At 43.4% G+C, this 20,142-nt stretch overlaps 1 protein-coding gene across 1 annotated transcript in view; it reads right to left on the minus strand.

Moving 5' to 3' along the window:
- PCGF3 (polycomb group ring finger 3) overlaps window positions 1-20,142 on the minus strand; it is a 1,052,715-nt gene that overhangs the window by 530,230 nt on the left and 502,343 nt on the right. Inside the window, 2 exon segments of the mRNA XM_033918044.1 lie at window positions 12,299-12,342; window positions 12,344-12,396. Coding sequence (XP_033773935.1) covers window positions 12,299-12,342; window positions 12,344-12,396 — 97 coding nt within the window.

A 20,142-nucleotide genomic window follows, 5' to 3' on the forward strand; every position in this document is an offset into this window, starting at 1 on the left:
TGCTACTGTTCCATTCTTGTTCAATAAACATATTTACACATAAAATTTAAATACAATTCTGCTTTAAGTCATAGGGCGTGCAAGATCTTTTTATAAATAATGCTGTGTACTATGCAGGCACTAATAAAGTTGGAAGAATACTGGCAAATCACCTTAAAACAAACAAACAAAAAAAACAACTGGTAAAGGATATCATCTATTAAAGATAATAAAGGTGTACTACTTGTTAATCAGAAAGATATTATGGACCAATTTTTACAGTTTTATCAAAACCTATATTTTTCAGAATATGACCCTACTCTATTTCAAGAGGAAGGATTTTTGGCTATGTTAAAGGGACCAAAGTTAATGGAACAGGCACAATTTCTGGATGCTCCCATTACGTTAATGGAACTCAGGACAGCATTGGGGTCTTTACAAAATGGGAAGTAACCAGGGAATGATGGGTACATGGTTGAATTTTTAAGAACTTTACAAGAAAGTTTGATGCCAGAATTGTTACATTTTTATCAGACTGTTTTATCAGCAGGCTGTATTTCAGGGATAATGGCTGAGGCACTCATGGTGGCTCTCCCTAAACTAGGACCCAATGTTAGTGGCCAACTACAGACCTATTTCCTTATTAAACTTAGATGGTAAACTTTTGGCCAAAGTTCAGGCCCTCCGTCTGGCTAAGGTATTAATTAATATAATAGGTATGCATCAGATGGACTTTGTGTCTGGTAGGCATTCTTCTCACAATACCCGTCTGGCATTATAACTTATGTCCTTGGCCAAAACAATGGAAAAACCGGCCTTCTGTGTCCTTGGATGCAGAGAAGGCATTTGACAGGGTAGAATGGTCCTTTATGTATACACTTCTCCCTCGGTATTTGTGGGGGTTAGGGGCAGAGCTGAATAACTTTGTGCCGGCTCTGACCCATCCCCAGACCTTACCTGGTGTCTCCGCCTCTGATCGCCTCCTTCCATGCATGTTGTGTGTTTGCAGGGGCCAGTGCGGGTGCTTCGATCGCCTCTTTCCCTGTTTTGGTGTCGGGCCGGATAGAGCGAAGATTGTTCCTCTCTGGGCTGGGCAGCCTGTGCCGGTCTTACCCGGTGGTCTAGCAGGCTTTAGGGGCAGGAGCGATCTTCCTACACTCCTGCCCTGTGCAGATCGCCAATAGGAAATGGCTGCCGTGAGCTCCCGTCGTAGTCCTATTGGCGATCTGCACAGGGCAGGAGCATAGGAAGATCGCTCCTGCCCCAAAATCCCTAGACCACCAGGTAAGGCCGGGATCCCGGGGGAGAGGCGAGAGGGTGGCGGGGAAGGTCTGAAATGAAGCTTTTTTCTTTATATCCCCCCTCAAAAAAAAAAATCATGAATAACCGAATCTACGGATGATGAAACCACGGATTCAGAGGGGGAAGTGTAAAGTGATGCAATGGTTTGGTATGGCCTCAGGTGTCATACATATGATTAATACGTTATATAGCCATCCCAATACTAAAATATGTATTAATAATGCTCTTACTGAAAAGTTTTATCTATCAGTGTGTCAGACAAGGTTGCCCGCTCTCCCCACTACTATTTGACCTAGTATTCTAGCTATTAAACAATCAAGTAGCATTAAGGGAATATCTTACAGAAATGGTATGTATAATATCTTGGCTTATGCTGATGATCTTTTATTATAGCTTATGGAACCAGAAATATCTGTACCAGCTTTATTACAGTTGATTGATGCCTTCGGAACCTTTTCTGTATATAAGATCAATTGGAGTAAATCTGAAGTTTTACCATTAAATGTTCATTTTGTGAAATCTTTATTAGATCCATATTCCATTCATCTGAAAACCTAAAGGTTAAATATTTAGAAGTAATGCTTTTGCAAACTGTGGGGGACACTATGTCCACTAATGAAAAATGAGTTCTTTCTAAAATGCAAGGGTTGCGTGAGAAATGGTGCCCTTTATATCTCTTCTGGTAGGGTAGGATTCACAATTTGAAAATGATGACAGCTCCACTGATACATTACCATATGAGAATGTTACCCATCTCTTTTTCTAAAGAATTTTATAAACAGATTTAACAGAATGCTTACTAAATTGCACTTGCAACATTACAGAAAGCTAAGAACATAAGCAGTGCCTCCGCTGGGTCAGACCAGAGGTCCATCGTGCCCAGCAGTCCGCACACGCGGTGGCCCAACAGGTCCAGGACCTGGACTGTAATCCTCTATCTATACCCCTCTATCCCCTTTTCCAACAGGAAATTGTCCAATCCTTTCTTGAACCCCAGTACCGTACTCTGCCCTATTACATCCTCTGGAAGCGCATTCCAGGTGTCCACCACACGTTGGGTAAAGAAGAACTTCCTAGCATTCGTTCTGAATCTGTCCCCTTTCAACTTTTCCGAGTGCCCTCTTGTTCTTTTATTATTCGAAAGTTTGAAGAATCTGTCCCTCTCCACTCTCTCTATGCCCTTCATGATCTTGTAAGTCTCTATCATATCCCCTCTAAGTCTCCTCTTCTCCAGGGAAAAGAGTCCCAGTTTTTCTAATCTCTCAGCGTATGAAAGGTTTTCTATCCCTTTTATTAGACGTGTCGCTCTTCTCTGAACCCTCTCGAGTAACGCCATATCTTTCTTAAGGTACGGCGATCAATATTGGACGCAGTACTCCAGATGAGGACGCACCATCGCCCGATACAACGGCAGGATAACTTCTTTTGTTCTGGTTGTAATACCCTTCTTGATTATGCCTAGCATTCTATTCGCCTTCTTAGCGGCCGCTGCGCACTGTGCCGTCGGCTTCATTGTCATGTCCACCATTACCCCCAAGTCCCTTTCTTGGGTGCTCTCCTTCAATAATATCCCTCCCATCGTATAGCTGCACCTTGGGTTTCTGCTACCCACATGTAGTACTTTACATTTCTCAACGTTGAACTTCATCTGCCATCTCGTCGCCCATTCCCTAGTTTGTTCAAGTCTCTTTGCAATTCTTCGCAGTCCTCTTTAGTCCGAGCTCCACTAAATAGTTTTGTGTCGTCCGCAAATTTTATTATCTCACACTTCGTCCCTGTTTCTAGATCATTTATGAATATATTAAATAGCAACGGCCCAAGCACCACTCGTGACACCACTCGTGACCCTCCTCCAGTCTGAGTAGTGGCCCTTCACTCCCACCCTCTGTTTCCTACCCGCTAACCAGTTTCTGATCCATCTATGTACATCTCCTTCCACCCCATGGTTCTTCAGTTTTCGAAGTAGGCGTTCATGGGGTACTTTGTCAAAGGCTTTTTGGAAGTCTAGATATATGATGTCTATGGGGTCACCTCTGTCCATCCGTTTGTTAATTCCTTCGAAGAAGTGCAATAAGTTAGTTAGGCACGATCTCCCCTTGCTGAAACCATGTTGACTGGTTGTCAGAAGTTTGTTTCTTTCAAAATGTTCATCAATGTTGTCTTTTATAAGTGCTTCCACCATTTTACCTGGAACTGAGGTCAGACTCACTGGTCTGTAGTTTCCCGGGTCACCTCATGATCCCTTTTTAAAGATGGGCGTAACATTGGCTATCTTCCAGTCCTCTGGGATCACGCCTGTTTTCAGGGATAGATTGCAAATTTGCTGCAGTAGTTCCGCTATCTCCTCCTTTAGTTCCTTCAGAACCCTAGGATGGATTCCGTCCGGACCCGGGGATTTGTCAGTTTTTAGTTTTTCTAGCTGCCTGCGTACGTCTTCCAGGCTCACTTCCATGGATGTTAATTTTTCTGCTTGATCTCCCTTGAAGATTTGCTCAGGTTCCGGTATGTTGGATTTGTCTTCATTTGTAAACACAGACGAAAAGAACATGTTAAGTCTTTCTACTACTTCTTTCTCTTCCTTCACCACTCCCTTCCTGTCTCCATCGTCCAGCGGTCCCACCTCCTCCCTGGCTGGCTGCTTCCCTCTAACATATCTAAAGAAAGGTTTGAAATTTCGAGCTTCCCTGGCTAGCCTCTCTTCATACTCTCTTTTGGCTTTTCGAACCACACGGTGACATTCTTTTTGATACTTCCTGTGCTCTTTCCAGTTGTCCTCAGTTTTGTCCTTTTTCCATTTCCTGAATGAATATTTCTTATTGCCTATCGCTTCCTTCACTATTTTAGTTATCCATGCCGGGTCTTTTGTTTGACTCTTTTTGCACCCCTTTCTGAATCTGGGGATATACAGATTTTGCGCCTCGCTCACCATGTCCTTGAAAAAAGACCAGGCATGTTCTACCGTTTGCCATTTCTTGGAAGTGTTCCTAAGTTTCTTCCTTACCATTATCCTCATTGCTTCATAGTTTCCTTTCCTGAAGTTGAAAGTTGTCACAATGGTTCTATTTCCTTTCGGTATTCCTACTTCGACCTTGAACTTGATTATATTATGATCGCTGTTTCCCAACGGTCCTACTATTTCCACTTCCTTTGCAGGTCCCTTTAACCCATTTAAGATTAGATCCAGAGTGGCATTTCCTCTCGTCGGTTCTCTTACAAGCTGCTCCATGAAGCAATCTTGTATAACCTCTAGGAATTCTGTCTCCCTAGCGCATTTTGAGTTTCCAAGACTCCAGTCTATCCCAGGATAGTTGAAGTCTCCCATAATAACCGTGTTACCACTTTTGCATTCACGCTTCATCTCGTTTTCCATTTCTTCATCTATATCTCTGGTTTGCCCGGGTGGACGATAGTATAGACCCATCTTTATTTCAGGCCCTTTCCTTCCAGGAAACCCATAGCGATTCCAGGTTGTTGGTCGTCTCTGCTTTGTCCATTTTTGTCGATTGTATGCTTTCTTTTATGTATAGGGCTATTCCACCTCCTTTCTGTCCTGACCTGTCCTGGCGATAGAGCTTGTACCCTGGCAGTGCTGTATCCCATTTGTTTTCTTCATTCCACCATGTTTCAGAGACTCCAATGATGTCTATGTTTTCTGCATTGGCCATGGATTCCAATTCCCCCATTTTGTTTCTTAGGCTCCTTGCATTAGTATATATGCAATTTAGATCCTGGTATTTTCTTGTCTTCATTTCCTTTCCCTGTGCTTCGGTCTTTAGTTTATTCTCTTGTGCTACAATACTTCTAACCTCCTCTTCTGTGTTAGTCAACTCCTGTAATTTGACCATTGTTTCTTCCCAGCCTTTTTTCCCTCTAGTATCTTCATGGGATACCTTCTTCCGAATCGTCGACGCTTGGTCGACTGTCGGCTTTCCCCTTCTTCTTAGTTTAAAGCCAACGTCACGCCCATCTTCAAAAAGGGATCAAGAGGTGACCCGGGAAACTACAGACCTGTGAGTCTGACCTCGGTTCCGGGGAAAATGGCAGAAGCGCTGATAAAAGAAAACATCGATGAACATTTGGAAAGAAATGAACTTCTGATACCAAGCCAACATGGTTTCTGCAGGGGGAGATCGTGCTTAACTAACTTATTGCACTTCTTCGAAGGAATCAACAAACGGACGGATAAAGGAGACCCCATAGACATCGTATACCTAGATTTCCAAAAAGCCTTTGACAAGGTGCCTCACGAGCGTCTACTCCGGAAACTGAAGAACCATGGGGTGGACGGAGATGTGCATAGATGGATCAGAAACTGGTTGGCGGGTAGGAAACAGAGGGTAGGGGTGAAGGGCCACTACTCGGACTGGAAGAGGGTCACAAGTGGTGTTCCGCAGGGCTCGGTGCTCGGGCCACTACTATTTAATATATTCATAAATGATCTAGAAATAGGGACGACGTGTGAGATAATAAAATTTGCAGACGACACCAAACTATTCAGTGGAGCTCGGACTAAAGAGGACTGCGAAGAATTACAAAGAGACCTGAATAAACTAGGGGAATGGGCGACGAGATGGCAGATGAAGTTCAACGTTGAGAAATGTAAAGTACTGCATGTGGGAAGCAGAAACCTGAGGTACAACTATACGATGGGAGGGATGTTATTGAATGAGAGTACCCAGGAAAGGGACTTAGGGGTAATGGTGGACATGACAATGAAGCCGACGGCACAGTGCGCAGCGGCCGCTAAGAGAGCGAATAGAATGCTGGGTATAATCAAGAAGGGTATTACAACCAGGACGAGAGAAGTTATTCTGCCGTTGTATCGGGCGATGGTGCGCCCACATCTGGAATACTGCGTCCAATATTGGTCGCCGTACCTTAAGAAGGATATGGCGATACTCGAGAGGGTTCAGAGGAGAGCGACACGTCTGATAAAAGGGATGGAAAACCTTCCATATGCTGAGAGATTGGAGAAACTGGGTCTCTTTTCCCTGGAGAAGAGGAGACTTAGAGGGGATATGATAGAGACTTATAAGATCATGAAGGGCATAGAGAGAGTAGAGAGGGACAGATTCTTCACACTTTCAAAAAATAAAAGAACAAGAGGGCATCTGGAAAAGTTGAAAGGGGACAGATTCAAAACAAATGCTAGGAAGTTCTTCTTTACCCAACGTGTGGTGGACACCTGGAATGCGCTTCCAGAGAATGTAATAGGGCAGAGTACGGTACTGGGATTTAAGAAAGGATTGGACGGTTTCCTGCTGGAAAAGAGGATAGAGGGGTATAAATAGAGGATTTCTGCACAGGTCCTGGACCTGTTGGGCCGCCGCGTGAGCGGACTGCTGGGCATGATGGACCTCAGGTCTGACCCAGCAGAGGCATTGCTTATGTTCTTATGTTCTTATGTTCTATTCCTCTCCTGACGTTGTTTGCTAGAAGTCTAGTTCCCGCTGTGCTCAGGTGCAGTCCATCTCTCCTGTAGAGCTTGCTCTTGCCCCAGAACGTTGTCCAGTTCCTCACGAGCTAGAGTTGGGGGTGTCAACTTTCCTAATTTCAGATTATACCATCGTGCTTATATATTGAGTCAAGGAATGATAGATAAGATAGATTAGATAGATAAATTAAATCTTTAAATCTATGTGGCAAGTTTTATTTTTTTTTTGATGATTTGCTTCTTATTCCAACTAAAGGTTCTACACAAATATCTCTATGGTTGAACCCTGCAATTACCATTAAAGGCTCCATGATTCTTTGGAAAACCTGAATGCAGGTATTAGAACCTTGCAGGGTGTGATATGTCAAGGACATTTGGAGACTTTTCAGACTCCACAACAGAAATTTGCTCTGCCATTCTCACAATGTTTTAAATGGCTGCAACTCCAACATGCTATTAAGGCTGGTTTCCCATCGCTTAACGCTCTGAAAGAACAACCAAGTTTGCCTGTTATATGTTTTACTGTGGGACTTCAAGGTCATGAAGCTTCTAGCTGGTATAAGCTTTTATGCTCATACTTACTAAAGAAACTTACTTAAGAAACCTCTCTCTGGCCTTTGATTTGTTTGGTCTAGAGAACTGCAGTATACTGTTTCATCTGAGAATTAGAAGAAAATATGGTCTCAAAGGATATGATGTATGGCTTCAGCATCTCTTTGACAAACTCTTTATTTTATGCTTCACAGAACATTGTGAACACCAGTTAAATTGCAAAAATTGGATGCTATCAGATCTAATGCATGTTGGAGTTGTAAGAAGGAGGTGGGTACACTGTACCATCTTTTGTTTTATTGCCCACTGGTTCAATCATTTTGGCAAGGTTTGGAATAAAATACAATGTATATTGGAAGTTTGTATATCTTATTGACGGTAAACAAAAATAAGTTGTTCCTGATATTGTCTGGCGTGGCATTACAGTTAATAGTCAAAAATTGGAAAAACTTTACTCTCTATAACTTTCATTTTTGGTGGGAAACAGTATGCCTCTATTATCGATATGAAGCTAATCTAGCTGAAAGATCTAGGAATATGGCCTCTTTGGTAAATGTGTGGGGCCCTTTAGAGGGTTTTGTTAAACAGTGTGTGTGATTGTATGAATGACCTGCCAGACAAATGGGAGGGAGGTAGGGTAGGGGGGTAAGGGAGGGATGGGTGGATTAGATATTGATGTGTTTTTGCTAAGATTTTCTTAATGTATGTATACATATGTTATGATCTATTTGTGAATTGCATTATTCGATATTAAAATTTAATAAAGACTGAACAACAACAAAAAAAATAGACGGTTGCAGGGGAGCTACTATGTTTCCCCGAAAATAAGACCTACCCCAAAAATAAGCCCTAGCAGGATTTTTGGGGTAGGTCTTAATATAAGCCCTACCTCCAAATAAGCTCTTGTCCCGTGATTCGTGGCAAGTGTCCCTTCCCTCCCTCCCATCCCTTGTGCAGCAGAACCTTTGAGAGAGCACCCCCTCCCCCCAAGCACCCACACCCGCCATGCAGCTGAATCTCCAGTCTTCCCTCCCTCCTATCAGAATTTGGCCGCGAGCCCTAAGCAGCGTTGGGCCGGTAGCACTCTAACAGGCTGCTTCGGTCTTGTCCTCCCGTGAACTCTGCCGCAATGATGTCATCAGTAACTCGGCAGAGTTCATGGGCGGACAAGGTCGAAGCAGCCTGTTAGAGTGCTGCCGGCCCAACGCTGCTTAGGGAGCTAAGTAGGGCATGCAGCCGGGTTCCGATGGGAGGGAGGAAAGGATCCTGCTGCACAAGGGATGGGAGGGAGGGAAGGGAAGCTGGGCAACTGTCTTGCTGCACGAGGGATGGGAGGGAGGGGAGGATAGAAGCTGGGCAAGGGTCCTGCTGCACAAGGGATGGGAAGGGAGGAAAATGCTGCACATGTGATATTGAATGTATTGTAATTCTTTACTGTTACCTGTAATTTACTCTTCTCCTGTAATGTAATTCTACTGGAAATGCCCAGATATCTTCTAAATTGTAATCCGCCTAGAACCGCAAGGCACAGGCGGAATAGAAATCTCTAATGTAATGTAATGTGGGGGAGAGAAAAGAAAGAGGAAGAATTGGGGTGAAGGAGAGGAAGGGAGAGATGATCATGTACATACCCCGAAAATAAGGCCTAGTGCCTTTTTTGGGCCTAAAATTAATATAAGACACATTTATTTTTGGGGAAACACGGAAGTACTACACAGTTCGTCCCTTCATAGCTGCAATGGAGCTTTGCTCTCCTCAGCTCCTGAGGCCTTTATCCTTCTTTAAGAATACAGGTATATATGTATATTTTGACCTTTGCAGTTTCACTTTTAAGTTTCTTTTTTACCATTCTCCTCATGCTATCATAGTCTCCTTTTTTCAAGTTAAAAGCTGCTGCATTAGATTTCTTGTGTAAATTTATTCCAGGGATTATATCAAATCTGATCATGTTATAATCACTGTTACAAGCGGCCCCACCACCATTACCTCCCTCACTAATACATGCACTCCACTAAGAATTAGATCTAGAATTGCTTAACCTCTTGTCGGTTCATGAACAAGCTGCTCTATAAAACAGTCCTTTATTTCATCAAGGAATTTTATCTCTCTAGCATACCAAGTCAATATCGGGGTATTTGAAATCACCCATTATTACTGAGTTATCCAGTTTGTTAACCTCCTTAATTTCTGATAACATTTCGTCATGTCTGTTCATCCTGGTCAGGTGAATGGAAATACACTCCTATCACTATCCTTTTCCCCCTTACACACAGAACTTCTATCCATAGGGATTCCAAGGTGTGTTTCTGCTCCTGTAGAATTTTCAGTCCATTTGATTCGAAGTCCTTCTTAATGTATAACACAGTTGATAATGGAACCCACACAGGATGGTGCCTTACAGGACTTAGGGCCAGATTCTCAAAAACTGGCGTTAAATTCCAACAGGAGTTCTTGTAGTGATTTTAAAAATGCAAATCATTCTCAAAAAATCACTTATGCAAATGAGGTCAGCAGACAATAGCGAAGATTTGCTAAATTTGCATGTGCCCATCCAGGTGATAGCGAAGGGCACATGTACAGAATAAAGGCATAATAAATAAACAAACAACAACAACAAAAAAAAATTGAGCCGCAAGTAACACACTCCTGCCACCAACCCCCAATCTTCCTCAGCAGGAAAGATGCCCACGCTTTCCCATCATCACACTACACACACCCCCGTGCCTCCAAAGACCCCCGCCCTCTTCCCCTTACCTTTCTTTAGATAGCTGGCTGGAGGGATGCCTACTCCCTCTGGCAAGCTGGTCTGCCTCTTCAAAATAGGCCTTCCCCTGAGGCCCTTCTCCAATGGGGCCATAATAGGACTTCCCTTGAGGCCCCTCCCCAGTGCATCTGGAGAGGGGCCTGAGGCTCTGATTGGCCCATATTGTTTAAGGCCCCTCCTAGGATGCACCGGGGAGGGGAAGACCCATTTTGAAGAGCTGGCCAGAGGGAGTAGGCATCTCTCCAGCCAGCCATCTACAGAAAGTAAGGGGGAGAGGATGGAGGTTGTCAGAGGCACAGGAGAGGGAGGGAGGGTGCAGCATTGCGGTGGGAGAACATGGGCATTTCTCTTGCTGCCAAGGAGGATTGGAGATTGTGTCAGTTGGCAGTGGGAGAGATTGGGCATCTCTCCCACTATTGAGGGGGGCTATAATGCACGCACTCAAGAAGCGTGCTATTACTACTCCCACACACACAAAAAAATTATTTTATGTCATTAGCCACAGTCAAAATGCACACTTAACAGACTACCGGCATCCCCGGACCAGCCACTGATTTTTGCTGGAGACTGCTAGAAAACTCACAAAAGACCGCCATAAGCCATTTTGATAATTGCTGCTAAAATGCATGCAGGCTAAACCAGCTGGAACTGGTTTAGCAGCTATGTTAAATGCCGATTTTGTTTTTAAGAATCTAGGTCTCAGTACTTACAAATGGGAAAAGTGTTTCAGATTTTACAGTGGGTGATCACCTGGCATCCAGTGATCACTGCGTGGTGTGGTTTAAGCAGTAAAGGTTCTAGACTTAAAAAACAAACAAAAAAAGTTAACTTTGTTCAGTGGGGGATTACATCAAGGAATTGTTGTCTGGATGGGAATATTTTCCCTAACCCTTCAAGGGCAAAGTTGACCTACATTAACAAAACTGTGATACACCATTGCTCTGCAGAGCAGAGTGCAGATGTATCATTTTTTGTGTAAAAAATATCATTAAAAAATTAAATTTGTTGTCTAGATATAAATTCAACATCTTATAGACTTCTGAATTGAGTACCATAAGAACATAAGAATAGCCTTACTGGATCAGACCAATGGTCTTAGCCCAGTATCCCGTCTTCACAGAGGCTAATCCAAGTCACAAATAAACCCAAACAGTAGCAGCATTCCATGCCACCAATCCAGGGCAAGCACTAGCTTCTCCCATATCCTGTCTCAACAAGCAGTTTATGGACTTTTCATCAAGGAACTTTTTTTTTAAAGCCAGCTACATTAACTGCTCTTACCAAATCCTCTGGCAACGCATTCCAGAGTTAACTATTCTCTGAATAAAAAAAAATATGTCCTCATATTGGCTTAAAAGTATTACTCTGTAACTTCATCGAATATCCCCTAGTCTTTGTAAATCTTGATGCAGTTAAAAAAAATGGATCCACTTGTACCCGTTCTACACACAGGATTCTGTAGACTTCGATCATATCTCCCTTCAGCCATCTCTTTTCCAAGTTGAAGAGCCTTAACCTCTTTAGTCTTTCCTCATACAGGAGGAGTTCCATCATCTTTATCATTTTGGTTGCTTTTCTTTGAACTTTTTCTAGTGCTGCTATATCTTTTTTGAGATAATAAGCCCAGAACCGAATGCAATACTCAAGGTGAGGTCACACCATTGAGCGATACATAGCCTTCATTGGTCGCCTACTGCTTTTCTTCTCATGGTCAGAAACCCCCCCCCCCCCCCCCCAAAAAAAAAAAAAAAATCATTTGAGAAGCACTAAAAAAGGCTGAAAAGAGAAGAGGTACTAGAGGAAATTATATGTTGAACAAACAGGAACCCACTGACTCACATCTTCAAAGCCAGCATGTTGGGGGATGTGGTGAAGAACAAAGGTCCTCCACCGCAGGGAGCTCAAATCTGTCCTAAACTGAAAAACCTTCTCCTCATTTTTTTGTCTTGGGTCTCTACTTTGGGCTTGACTAACACTGCCATGCAGTTCTGCCTGTTAATTCCCACACACTGAAGCTCATACTGTATCTTAAGAAATAGAGAGGTGTGTGTGATTACATATGTGCTCAGAAGACAGCCCACTGTTGGTGTCTGATTATCCTGTGGATATAGCCCAGATGTTGATCTAAACCTGAGCATTAAGCAGTGAGATTTATTTTTCTGTGGTATACCTGTTCAGATCTCAGTCACAACAGTATATTAGAAGATATTTTTTGTTTGCAATAAACTTATCTATGTTTAATATAAAAATATATTGCCTTCACTTACCCTATATACTGCAGTGGATGACTCTGGTGAATAACAATTCTACAAGGAGGGACAGGTGTTATTTTCTTCCAAATACTTTACCAAGCAACTTCTACAGACTGTTGGCAGAAGCACATATTAAAAATGTAATCAGAAAAGCCCAAAGACATCTATTACAGTAAACATTGTAGTCCATACATACTTTGCCGACAGGATCAGTTGCTAACCAAATATAAATACTTAGAGCTATAATTGTTATTCTATAATTATAGTACTTCAGTCAAGCCATGTCACATCACATTAAACTAGTGGTCTTTGATGCAAGGCTTGTGGGCTACTGGCATTCCCCTAGGTGGCTCCATTATCCATTTTTATTGGTGGCAAAATGAAATTTTATATAATTACAAATAAGATAAATAATAAAAAAAATATATGTAGTACCTTACGATAAGCTAAATAAACTATAATGCCCACAAATTTTAATATTTAAATAAAAATCCCCCAATAGGGGAGTATCATACAATACAATACTGTAGTAATAAATCATCACTTATCTTTTGTTGCAGGGCAAGGTGTGCTATATAATCCAGTTCTTTTAGGCTGCTTAAATCAATCCATTATTCAAATTAGTCACAATCCCAGTGATAAAGAGAAAAAGCAAATATTCAAAAAAAAAATTTTTAACGTAATAATCCATATTAAATCTCCCCCAACTCTGGCCAAGTTTCATGGTCAGGAGGAAATTTGCAACAGTGGAAACGCCAACATCTGTGGAACTATAAAACTGAAAAAAAATGGCACCTGACCCAAAACGACAATAATGGTGTTAATTGTCCAATTGTGTTATTACTATCTATTGCAGGGGTGCCCACACTTTTTGGGCTTGCGAGCTACTTTTAAAATGACCAAGTCAAAATGATCTACCAACAATAAAATTTTAAAAAAACACAACGCACACTGTACGCATAGAAAATGTTAATTATCATTCCTATTCCAGGGTTTTTCAAAGAGGTCAAAGCAGATGACTCTATGCACTATCACCTCAGTAACAACCATACAAAAATAGACAAAAATATACCCCCCTCCCTTTTTACTAAACCACGATAGCAGTTTTTAGAGCGCAGGGAGCTGCGCTGAATGCCCAGCGCTGCTCTCGACGCTCATAGGCTCCCTGCGCTAAAAAACTCTATTGCGGTTTAGTAAAAGGGGACCTTAGTGTAAAATATAGACAGCAGATATAAATTGAGACACATTTCGATCACTAAATTTAAAATAAAATCATTTTTCCTACCTTGTCTGGTGATTTCATGAGTCTCTGGTTGCACTTTCTTCTTCTGACTGTGCATCCAGTCTTTCTTCCCTTCTTTCAGCCTGTATGCTTCCTCTCCTCCACACCTCATTCCCTCCCCCAACTTTTCCTTCTTCTCTCCCTGCCCTTTCTTTCTCTCTGCCTCCCTTTCCTTTTTTTCTGTTTCTCTTCTTTCCTTCTGTCTCCCTGCCTGCCCTTTTTCTTTCTTTCTCCCTGCCTTCCCCCAAGACACTGCCACTGCCATCGGGGACCTAAACTGCCATCGGGGACCAGGACCCAAACCGCCACCAATAACAGGCCCGAAAGCCGACGCCAATAACACGCCCAAAAGCCGACGACGCCCCAACCTCTCCCTGCTTCGGCCGACCAGCATCGCGAGGAACTGTTGGGGGAAATGCTGCCGGGTCCTGCCTTCGCGGAAACAGAAAGTAGGCAGGACCCGGCAGCAAGAAGAGGAAATGCTTCACTAACATGTCTCCCGCCTTAGCCCGTAGCGAACTTATGCTCCGGGCTCTAACGTGTGCGTGCAGGCTTCCCTTCTCCCCCCCCCTCCCCCTCCCCGGGCATAACTTCCGGTTTCGGAGGGAAGAGAAGAGAAGCCTGCACGCACACGTTAGAGCCCGGAGCATAAGTTCGCTAGGGGCTGAAATCTCCAAGCCGGTTTTTTGGGGGTTTTTTTAATGTTCAGCAGCGGCAGATGACAGCTGGGCGGACCGCCCAGCTAAAAGGCCCTAGGGAGAACACTGGAGAGGAAGGCTGATCGGCCCGTAGATCAGGACGGCAACACGAGTGCGATCGACTCGAGTTGCCTTCCTGAGCTACTGGTCGATCGCGATCGACGCGTTGGACACCCCTGATCTATTGTATCATTCATTCACTGCTTGTGATAACATAAGAACATAAGCAATGCCTCTGCTGGGTCAGACCAGAGGTCCATCGTGCCCAGCAATCGGCTCACCCGGCGGCCTAACAGGTCCAGGACCTGTGTAGCAATCCTTTATCTATATACCCCTCTATCCCCTTTTCCTTCAGAAAATTGTCCAATCCCTTCTTGAACCCCAATACCGTATTCTGTCCTATCATGCCCTCTGGAAGCACATTCCAGGTGTCCACCACTCATTGGGTGAAGAAGAACTTCCTAGCACTGGTTTTGAATCTGTCCCCTTTCAACTTTTCTGAATGCCCTCTCGTTCTTGTAGTTTTCGAGAGTTTAAAGAATCTGTCTCTCTTCACTTTCTCTATGCCCTTCATGATCTTATAGGTCTCAATCATATCCTAAGTCTCCTCTTCTCCAGGGAAGAGAGCCCCAGTTTCTCCAATCTTTCAGTGTATGAAAGGTTTTCCATACCTTTTATCAAACGTGTTGCTCTCTTCTGAACCATCTCAAGTATCGCCATATCCTTCTTAAGGTAAAGCGACCAATACTGGACGCAGTACTCCAGATGCGGACGCACCATCGCCCGATACAGCGCCAGGAAAACTTATTTCGTTCTGGTTATAATACCTTTCTTGATTATACCTAGCATTCTATTTGCCTTCTTAGCGGCCGCTGCGCACTGTGCCGAAGGCTTCATTGCCTCATCCAGCATTTTCCCCCAAGTCCCTTTCTTGGGTACTCTCACCCAATAACAGCCCACCCATCATATAGCTGTACTTCGGGATTTTGTTTCCTACATGCAAGACTTTACATTTCTCTACATTAAACTTAATCTGCCATCTCGTCACCCACTCTCCTAATTTGTTTAGGTCCCTTTGTAAATCTTCGCAGTCCTCTTTAGTCCTAGCCCCACTAAATAGTTTGGTGTCGTCTGCGAATTTTATTATTTCGCACTTCGTCCCTATTTCGAGATCATTTATAAATACATTGAATAGCAGCGGTCCGAGCACCGACCCCTGTGGAACACCACTCGTGACCCTCCTCCAGTCCGAGTAGTGGCTCTTCACTCCTACCCTCTGCTTCCTACCCGCCAACCAATTTCTGATCCATCTATGTACGTCTCCTTCCACCACATGGTTCTTCAGTTTCCGGAGTAGGTGTTTATGGGGTACCTTGTCAAAGGTTCTTTGGAAATCTAAGTATACGATGTCTATGGGGTCCCCTTTGTCCATCCGCTTGTTAATTCCCTCAAAGAAGTGAAATAAGTTCATTAGGCACGATCTTCCCTTGCAGAAGCCATGTTGGCTTGTTATCAGAAGTTTATTTTTTTCTAGATGCTCATCGATGCTGTCCTTTATCAATGCTTCCGCCATTTTTCCCCGGAACCGAGGTCAGACTTACCGGTCTGTAGTTCCCCGGTTCACCTCTTGATCCCTTTTTAAAGATGGGCGTAACATTGGCTATCTTCCAATCCTACAGGATCACGCCTGTTTTCAGGGATAGATTACAAACTTGCTGTAGTAGTTCCGCTATTTCCTCCTTTAGTTCTTTCAGAATCCTAGGGTGGATTCCATCCGGGCCCAGAGATTTATCAGTTTTTAATTTTTCTATCTGCCTGTGTACGTCTTCGAGGCTTACTTCCATGGATGTTAATTTTTCTGCTTGGTCTCCTTTGAAGATTTGTTCAGTTTGTTGGATGTGTCCTCTTTTATAAATACAGACGAAAAGAGCATGTTTAGTCTTTCTGCCACTTCTTTCTCCTCCTTCATCACTCCCTTCCTGTCTCCATCATCCAGCGGTCTCACCTCCTCCCTAGCCAGCTGCTTCCCTTTAACATATCTGAAAAACGGTTTGAAATTTTGTGCTTCCCTGGCTAGCCTCTCTTCATATTCTCTTTTGGCTTTTCTAACCACAAGGTGACATTCTTTTTAATACTTCCTGTGCTCTTTCCAGTTCTCCTTGGTTTTGTCCTTTTTCCATTTCCTGAATGAATTCTTCTTATTACTTATCGCTTTCCTCACTTCTTTAGTTATCCACGCCGGGTCTTTTGTTTGACCCTTTTTGCACCCTTTTCTGAATCTGGGGATATACAGATTTTGCACCTCGCTCACCGTGTCCTTGAATAAAGACCAGGCTTGCTCTACAATTTGCCATTTCTTTGAGCTGTTCCTAAGTTTCTTCCTTACCATTGCCCTCATTGCTTCGTAGCTTCCTTTCTTGAAGTTAAAAGTTGTCGCTGTGGTTCTCTTTCCCTTCGGTGTTCCTACTTCAACTTTGAACTTGATCATATTATGATTGCTGTTTCCCAGCGGTCCCACTACTTCCACTTCCTTTGCAGGTCCTCTTAGCCCATTTAGGATTAGATCCAGAGTGGCATCCCCTCTCGTCGGTTCTCTGACAAGCTGCTCCATGAAGCAATCCTGTATAGCCTCCAGGAATCCAATCTTCCTAGCGCATTTTGAGTTTCCAAGACTCCAGTCTATTCCGGGATAGTTGAAGTCTCCCATAATAATCGTGCTACCGCTTTTGCATTCCCGCTTCATCTCGGCTTCCATTTCTTCATCGATAGCTTCGGTTTGCCCAGGTGGACGATAGTACAGGCCCATCTTTGTCTCGGCCCTTTCCTTCCCGGTATTTTAACCCATAGCAATTCCAATTTGTTGGTTGTCGCTGCTGTGTTCACTCTGGTCGAATGTATGCTTTCTTTTATGTATTCCTCCTCCTTTCTGATCTGACCTGTCCTGGCGATAGAGTTTGTACCCCGGCAGTGCTGTATCCCATTTGTTTTCTTCATTCCACCATGTTTCGGAGACCCCAATGATGTCTAGTTTCTCAGTTTTGCCTTGTGGTGGAAGGGTTTGGAGGAACTTGGTGATGCTATGATGGTTCCTCAGTTGAGTTGGCCTATCTCATACATGACTTGTCAGCTGGTGCATTGACACCATACATTTTAGTTATTTATGATACTCCCCATTTTGGGGATTTTTATTTAAATATTAAAAATTTGTGGGCATTATAGTTAATTTAGTTTAAAATGAAATTTAACTCATATGCGTAGGGAAAAGAACTGGGTTTTAATTTTGCTGCAGCAATCTTTCCTTACAAAATTCTGTCCCTCAATCATAAGAATAGCATGGTCCATCTAGCTCAGTGAAGGAGTGGCCTAGTGGTTATAGCAGCTTCCTAAACACCCTGAGGTTTCAAGTTTGATTCTCACTGTAGCTCCTTGTGACACTTAACACTTAATTGTCCCAAGTACAAAATAAGTACGTGTCTAAAACATGTAAATCATTGAGTTTACACTGTAAACCACACAGAAAAAGCAGTATCCTGTTTCCAAGAGTGGCCAATCCAGGTAACAAGTACCTGGCAGAATCTTAAAGAGAGCAAGATTCCAATCCTACAGCAATTAGGGATAAGATAGATTTACATATTATCTCTACACATTTTCCAATTGTTATTTCTTCCTACATGAATGTAACCTGGAAATCTGAGATTATGTCTGATTTAGAGTTTAGAGTTATATTTAGCTATGCATTGTGAGGTGTCACAAATACACCACCACTGTAGTTTTACATTTAGATTGCTTGCTTTACAACTAATGCCAATGCTGTTTAAGCTCTTTTCAGTAATATACACTATACTACTGGTTAAATTACCAATGTATACTATGAATTGACCTTATCTACCCTCCAAGAAGCTATGGATGTTTTAGTGGACACAAGAATAATATCCATGTGCAATGTATCACCTGCTGTATGAGTAATGCAGGACACTATTGTGATTTCCCTTATCACAGGTGAAGTCAATTCAGAATTTCTGTTGTGTAGACCAGTGGTCCCCAACCCTGTCCTGGAGGACCACTAGCCAGTCGAGTTTTCGGGATAGCCCTAATGAATATGCATTCCTATTATCTTCATTACATGCAAATCTCTTTCATGCAAATTTATTAGGGCTATCCTGAAAACCTGACTGGCTGGTGGTCCTCCAGGACAGGGTTGGGAACCATTGGTGTGCCCACACTTTTTTGGCTTGCGAGCTACTTTTAAAATGACCAAGTCAAAATGATCTACCAACAATAAAATTTTTTAAAAAACACAAAGCACATTATGCAGAGAAAATGTTAATTATAATTTATATTCGGGGGGGTTTTCAAAGAGGTCAAGGCAGATGACTTTAAAATATGAATGTTATCTCAGTAACAACTATACAAAAATAGACAAATATACCTCCTCCCTTTTTACTAAACCGTGATAGCGGTTTTTAGCGCAGGGAGCTGCGCTGAATGCCCCGTGCAGCTTTCGACACTCATAGGCTCATTGCACTAAAATCCGCTACTGCAGTTTAGTAAAAGGGAGTCATAGTGCAAAATATAGCAGCTATAAATTCTCAAAATGGACACATTTTCATCACTAAATTGTAAATAAAATCATTTTTCCTACCTTTGTTGTCTGGTGATTTCACGAGTCTCTGGTTGCACTTTCTTCTTCTGATTGTGCATCCAATATTTCTTCCCTTCTTTCTGCCTCCTGCATGCTTTGTCTCCTCCAGACCTCATTCCATTCCCCAACCAACATCTCTGTCCTTCCACAAGTCCAAATTTTTCTTCCTCTCTCCGTGCCCCCTCCCCTCCCCTTTCTTTCTTTCTGTCTCCATGGCCCCCTTTCTTTCTGTCTGTCTCCCTGCCCCCTTTCTTTTTTTTTCTCTCTGTCTGTCTTTATGGCTCCCCAAGCCGGGGCTGTCATCTGGGAACAGGCCCCCAAGCCACTGCCGATGTCTGGGAACAGGCCCCCAAGCCACCGCCGACGTCTGGGAATAGGCCCCCAAGCTGCCATTGCTGCTGAGTTCCCCTAGGTTTCCGACGCTGCAACAGGCCAGCTGCCTTCTCCCTGATGTCAATTCTGACGTTAGAGAGGAAGTTCCGGGCCAGCCAGGCAGCGATTGGTTGGCCCATAACTTCCTCTCCAGCATCAGAATTGACGTCGGGGGGGGGGGCAGGGGGGAAACGGGGACAAGATGACTGGCGTGCCCAGTGCTTCTGTAGTTGCTACTGGCCTGTTGTGGTATCAGGGAACAGGGCAAACGCAAAGGCAACGCGAGTCATTTGCGGAGTCCAGATTGGGCTCCTCGATCGACTCGCGTTACCTTTGTGATCTACTGGTCCATCGCTATCGACCTTTTGGGCACCCCTGGTGTAGACCATGCATCAGGCTGCCATTGCCTTGAAATTCTCTTGCTGCTAATGACAAAGTGCTGCGGGCTTTAGAAAGTAGAAGCATGCACAAATTGTATTGTTGCCTTGTGCCTCTTAATCCTATCTGTAAGCAAATGTTGGAATGAATGCTTGTCTTCTGATTTGAATGTTTGCTTGACTGATTACTATTTATGTGTTTTTCCTTTAGACTGTATAGGATTTCATCTGCCCTACTGGTATTCCCATCCCATTCCATGCTCTGGCATCTCTCTCCTCTCTCTCTCATGGTCTGGCATTCCCATCCCTCCCTCTAATGAGGTACAGCATTTCTCCCCCTACCCCCACAGAATGGGTACCTCTCTCTCTGCATTACCTGCAGGCTGCTGCTCGCAATCTTAGGGCCACCAGCATCATCAATGACAGCTGAACATGCTGTTTTCGGCAGCCACAAAAGCTTTCCCTAAGAACATAAGAGTTGTCATACT

The sequence above is a fragment of the Geotrypetes seraphini genome, chromosome 1 (genome assembly GCF_902459505.1).
Source record: "Geotrypetes seraphini chromosome 1, aGeoSer1.1, whole genome shotgun sequence".
Classification (NCBI taxonomy): domain Eukaryota; kingdom Metazoa; phylum Chordata; class Amphibia; order Gymnophiona; family Dermophiidae; genus Geotrypetes; species Geotrypetes seraphini.